The sequence below is a fragment of the Penaeus japonicus genome, unplaced genomic scaffold (genome assembly GCF_977035675.1).
Source record: "Penaeus japonicus unplaced genomic scaffold, GWHDUDI00000001_assembly GWHDUDI00000023, whole genome shotgun sequence".
NCBI classification, from domain to species: Eukaryota; Metazoa; Arthropoda; class Malacostraca; order Decapoda; family Penaeidae; genus Penaeus; species Penaeus japonicus.
In genome coordinates, this window is record NW_028234425.1 from 23,353,811 (window position 1) to 23,359,000 (window position 5,190).

General features: G+C 50.7%; 1 protein-coding gene across 6 annotated transcripts in view; it reads right to left on the bottom strand.

Annotated features, from left to right (window-relative positions):
• LOC122260879 (uncharacterized) overlaps positions 1 to 5,190 on the bottom strand; it is a 48,699-nt gene that overhangs the window by 16,199 nt on the left and 27,310 nt on the right. For 4 of the 6 annotated variants that reach the window (XM_086550237.1, XM_086550233.1, XM_086550239.1 and 1 more), the window contains exon 2: positions 441 to 920. In XM_086550237.1, coding sequence (XP_086406363.1) covers positions 441 to 909 — 469 coding nt within the window. In that variant the 5' untranslated portion in view covers positions 910 to 920. Of the gene's footprint in view, positions 1 to 440; positions 921 to 1,177; positions 1,617 to 5,190 lie in introns of those variants that run through there. The other 2 variants (XM_086550234.1, XM_086550238.1) reach the window with 2 other exon arrangements.

Here is a 5,190-nt window from a genome sequence, read left to right on the forward strand (position 1 = left end):
GAACCCCTCATTATCTTGAGGCAAAGCCATCTGGCAAACTAAAAACAGCTCTATGAATGAACTTGTGTCTGACTCCAATGTATGTCTCATCAATGCTGTCAATGCTGTTAACGCTGTACTGATGCTGTGCAGTTCCCGCGTCGTATTAAATAAATAATTTGCCATGCGCTAAATATGTGTAAGCTCAAATTAATGTTTTAAAGATCTACATGGTGTCAGTGTCAAAATAGTTGTATTACTATCGCATGAAAATGTAATTTTATGTACCAGAAATAAAATGTAATAAAAAACATGAAAACAACAAATTCAAAATCAACAACAACAACAACATTAAATAAATAAATAGGCGTAGTACAGATAATAGTAGTAGCAACGACAGTTAAGACACAACTGATCAAAATTCAACTATTAGAAGTACTTCCACATGCTTACATGCTTACCTTCTTTGCTGTTTTCGTCGTTGGATTCCTCGTTGCCTCTTTCATTCCCTTCACTAATGACCAACTTATCCTCGTCATCTTCGCTGGATTCCTTCCCCTCGTCTTCACTTCCCTCTACATCCACTTGAGAATCGGCTGCCTCTTCAATGTCCATTTTATTACTTTCACTCTCTTCCACACCCTCATCTTTTCTACTACTCGACTCCTCGCACACTTCCTTGTTATCCTTTGGTTCCTCACTCTCTCTGCTTTGTACTTCCCCATTCGCCAGCGCGTCAGAGTCTCCCAGTTTAGTGTGGTTATCGTTAATATCTTGCTCCTCTTCGCATCCCGTTTTCTTCGAACTGTCTTGGCATCCCGTTTTCTTTGAGTTGTCTTGGCATCCCGTTTTCTTTAATGACTCTTCCATGCCTACGTCCGGATCCCTGGCTGCGTCCATGGCTCCGGCCGCAGAGTCATCCGGGATCATACTGCGGTCGCCTGTCAAAGAGGATATACACATTTAGAATTACAAGAAATGGCGCTGTGTATTAACGGCTAAGTCTCTAACGTCACGGGGAACACATGTGTATTACAACTTCTACTTTCTTTTGAGCACACGAGCACTGTACTGAACGAGACCTTGAAGGGGGGGAAATAATGTTAACTTTCAACCGTCCGAGAATACACACCTTTCAACTCACAGGTAAGCCCCTCCACCCACCCCCTCCCCCCAGCACCACAGCTCCACCGCTCACCTTTATCCACACTTAAGCCGATATCTGAATCACACTTTCCCAAAACATCGGATCCACGAGGTCACAACCACTCGACCATTCCAAGGGCGAGGAAGTTCGTTCAAAAGCCCCAATCACGAGAGCCACCTCCTTCGAGTCGCAACGCCCTCACGCCCCGTCCTTAACTCGAATAAAAAAACAACCCAACAGCGGCGCTACAACAGATCCCGTGTGAGTGAGAGCAACAGCGGCAGCGGCGGACCAGCACACGACACGTCCGCTCAGCGTGCCTCCGCCGACGGAAACTCCACACACACAGGGAACAACCCGGGTCCCGTCCCTCCCCGGAGAATAGTTCAAGGTCATGCTAGCCCGGGGCTTTGACTCACTCACGGCTCGGGGGGAGGGGAGGCAGCGGGAAGAAAGGCTACACGCGGCTCTGGCTGTTACTTACTCACCCACACGGGCTTGGCGTGTGGACTGGGATAGTGTGTGTGTGTGTGTGTGTGTGTGTGTGTGTGTGTGTGTGTGTGTGTGTGTGTGTGTGTGTGTGTGTGTGTGTGTGTGTGTGTGTGTGTGTGTGAGAGAGAGAGAGAGAGAGAGAGAGAGAGAGAGAGAGAGTGAGAGTGAGAGTGAGAGTGAGAGTGAGAGTGAGAGTGAGAGTGAGAGTGAGAGTGAGTGTGAGTGTGAGTGTGAGTGTGAGAGTGAGAGTGAGAGTGAGAGTGAGAGTGAGTGTGAGTGTGAGTGTGAGTGTGAGTGAGTGTGTGTGTGTGTGTGTGTGTGAGAGAGAGAGAGAGAGAGAGTGTGTGTGTGTGTGTGTGTGTGTGTGTGTGTGTGTGTGTGTGTGTGTGTGTGTGTGTGTGTGTGTGTGTGTGTGTGTGTGTGTGAGTGTGAGTGTGTGTGAGTGAGTGAGTGAGTGAGAGTGTGTGTGTGTGTGTGTGTGTGTAAAGGGGGTGGGGGGGGGGGGGGGGAGGGGGCGGGGACGGGGGGGGAACCGGGCGAGGAACGGGAAAGAACGGGCGGGGAACGCGGGACGGCCGATTTTATTTTCTTTTTTTTTCCGAGAACTTGACAAGGTGGCATTACTACAATAGCGTGTATTATCGTCAAATAATAGGGGGGCGGAGAGAAGAGGAGAGGTGGGGAAGGGAGGGGGAAGACTCATCTGAGGAACGCAACCGAAGATGTGTAATTCCAAGAAAAAAATAGTGCATTTTCAAAGGATGCGACATCACTTGATAATAGTTCTGCCTCAGCCATTCCCGAGACCGTCGGCTCCTTTGCTGCCAACAGGGCCTGACGCGAACAGCTGTTTGATTCGTTAACAGTTCTCGAAGAAAATTACGTGTACCCTCTTAAGACATCCCCTTAGATAATAGCTAAGCATCAAGAAATAAACAATAATAAGCAACCGTGTGAGGAATAAAGTCACAAGAAAAGCACTGAATGGAGAATCCTAGCATTCCTCGAGCCGGTGACTCGGTGTACATATGCTGCCATACACCACTCAGGAGGGTAGCAATGACGCGCCTTTCCTGTGACGTCACTTCCGCCCTCCGACAGGATACCTAGCGACGGTGGGGAAAGATGGGGGGGGGGAGGTAGAGGGGGAAGGGGGAGGAGGATGGTAGGGTAAAGATTTAAGGTGGCTGTGAAGAGGAGGTGCACCAGTGACCACCAAAGTTCATCCGCCATCGCTGCGGCAACCTTGCATGGAAAGTTTATGACAGCTTCCAAGACGCTCACTCGCTCTCCTGCTCCATCTCTCTCTCTCTTCTCTCTCTCCGGTTCTCTCTCCCCTCTCCTCCTCTCTCTCCTCCTCTCTCTCTCTCGCTCTCGCCTCTCCTCTCTCTCTCAATCTCTCTCTCAAGCTCTCTCTGCTCTCTCTCTTCCTCCTCTCGGTTCACGTCCTCTCTCTCTCCCTCTCTCTCTCTCTCTCTCTCTCTCCTCATTCGCTCTCTCGCAAGCGCTCGCTCATTCTCTCCTGCTCCTCAAATCTCCTCTCTCTCTCCCCCCCCCCCCGCTCTCTCTTCGATTTCAGTTTGCCAGTCCACGTACCGCCAACGAGCAAAACACACGGAAAGTAGGCCTATATAATCAGGCGAAGGCCAAACTTGAAACAATGCGCTTACCCCCTCCTCTCTCCCTCCCCACCCCTAGGCCTCCTTCCTTCCAAGAGGTTATTTCCAGAGCTGCCGAAGTCAAGGGAAGTAAGTGGTGTGGCTCATGAATCACACTTTCCAAAAACATCGGATCCACGAGGGAGGAAGGAAGGAAGGAAGGAAGGAAACAGAAGCAAGCAGAGGAAACCAGGAAAAAAATGGAAGCATGCAGAGGAAATCAGAAAGAAATGGAAGCGGAGGAAACTAGGAAAGAAAAATCAAAGCAAGCACAAAAAATAAGGACAGAGAATGGCAGCAAGCAAAACGAAATGGAGGAAGCTGAAAGGAAATCAAGATTGAATAGCTTGCATAAGGAAGAGAAACAAGTAGAAATAGGATAGAAACAGAAAGCAAGTAGAAGAACGCTAAGAAAAGGGGGAAGCAAGCAAAGCGAAGATAATCAAGCAAAATTCAGGAAAGAGTGGAAGCAAGCAAATGGAATCCGGATAACAAGCAGAGCAAAAGAAAGCAAGCAGGAATAATGAGAAAGAAAGAGAAACAGATTGATAGGCAGCAAGCAGAAGGAAATAAGTATGATATATAATTGGACGTAAGAAAGCAAAGGCAACAGAACCAAACAGAGAATCAAGATTTTTCTTTTACAAAATAAGCGCAAGCAAAAGAAAAATAAAACTAAAAATAAAGACGCACGCACGCACGCAAGCAAGCCCAAGAAGATAAAACCGGAGAGGCACCCCACCCCACCCCCAAAACCAAAACCCCACCCTGCCTCCCATCCTCCCCAATCCATCCACCACACACCCACACAACCTAAACCCTCTCTCCTCTCCTCCTCTCTCTCCAGCGTCTCTCGCGGAACAAGAATCCCAAGAGTTTCGTCATGAGATTCCGCGCCTTCTGAGAATCGGCGATTCCGGGGAGGAAGGGCGCCTCTCGGAAGGCAGTGAGTGTCAAGGGGTTCCCGGGAAACGCAAGATGCAGGTGACAAGGGCGTCGGGACACCGCGACGGCCTCGGAAGGGGTTGGGGAGGTTGTGTGAGGGGATGGGTGGGTGTGAGTGGCTGTGGGTTTGGGTTTGAGTGTGGGTGGGTGTGGCTGTGGCTGTGTGTGCGTGTGTGGGTGGGTGGGTGTGCGTGTGAGAGGGAATAAGGGTTTGGCTATGTGCGAGTGAGTGCGTGGAGTGTGGAAGTGAACTAGCGTGCATAGCCGAGTGTGCACGAGTGAATGAATGGCTGTGGGTGTGCGCTGCGCTGTGCGCCTTCACTGCCTGTATGCGAGTACCTGCACCTGTCCGTGCATGTGCTGTGTGTGCTGTGTGTGCTGTGTGTGTGTGTGTGTGTGTGTGTGTGTGTGTGTGTGTGTGTGTGTGTGTGTGTGTGTGTGTGTGTGTGTGTGTGTGTGTGTGTGTGTGTGTGTGTGTGTGTGTGTGTGTGTGTGTGTGTGTGTGTGTGTGTGCAACCGATTCCCCCTGCTGCTAATCACGATAGAATTTCCCTGACTTTCGAAGAAAAAAAAATCGTGACGCCATGAAACAGTGACAACACTGACACTGCAGTAAAGCTGCAGTCACCCATAAAGGCGGAGGCGCGTTTTTCGTCGGTGCCAGCCCACAACGGGTTTTTTCCGGGCCATCCAACTGCCTGCGGAGACTCTGCCTGTCTGAGGCCTGTCGCTCCCCCTGGCGGCTCACTTCACACCTTTCCAACCTGACCCCAAGATGCCGCGCCAATGGGCCGCGCGAAATCCTCCCGTTCCCTTACGAAGCGCTGTCTGCCGTCGCGGCGCACCTACCCGTCTTCTCGGCGGCGAGCGACCGGGCTATCATGTGCAACAGGTACGGGTTCACGTCGTGACCTGACTTGTCCCCGGCGGCGGTCAGCTTGCCGCCGGGGGCTTGACCCGCTCCACGGA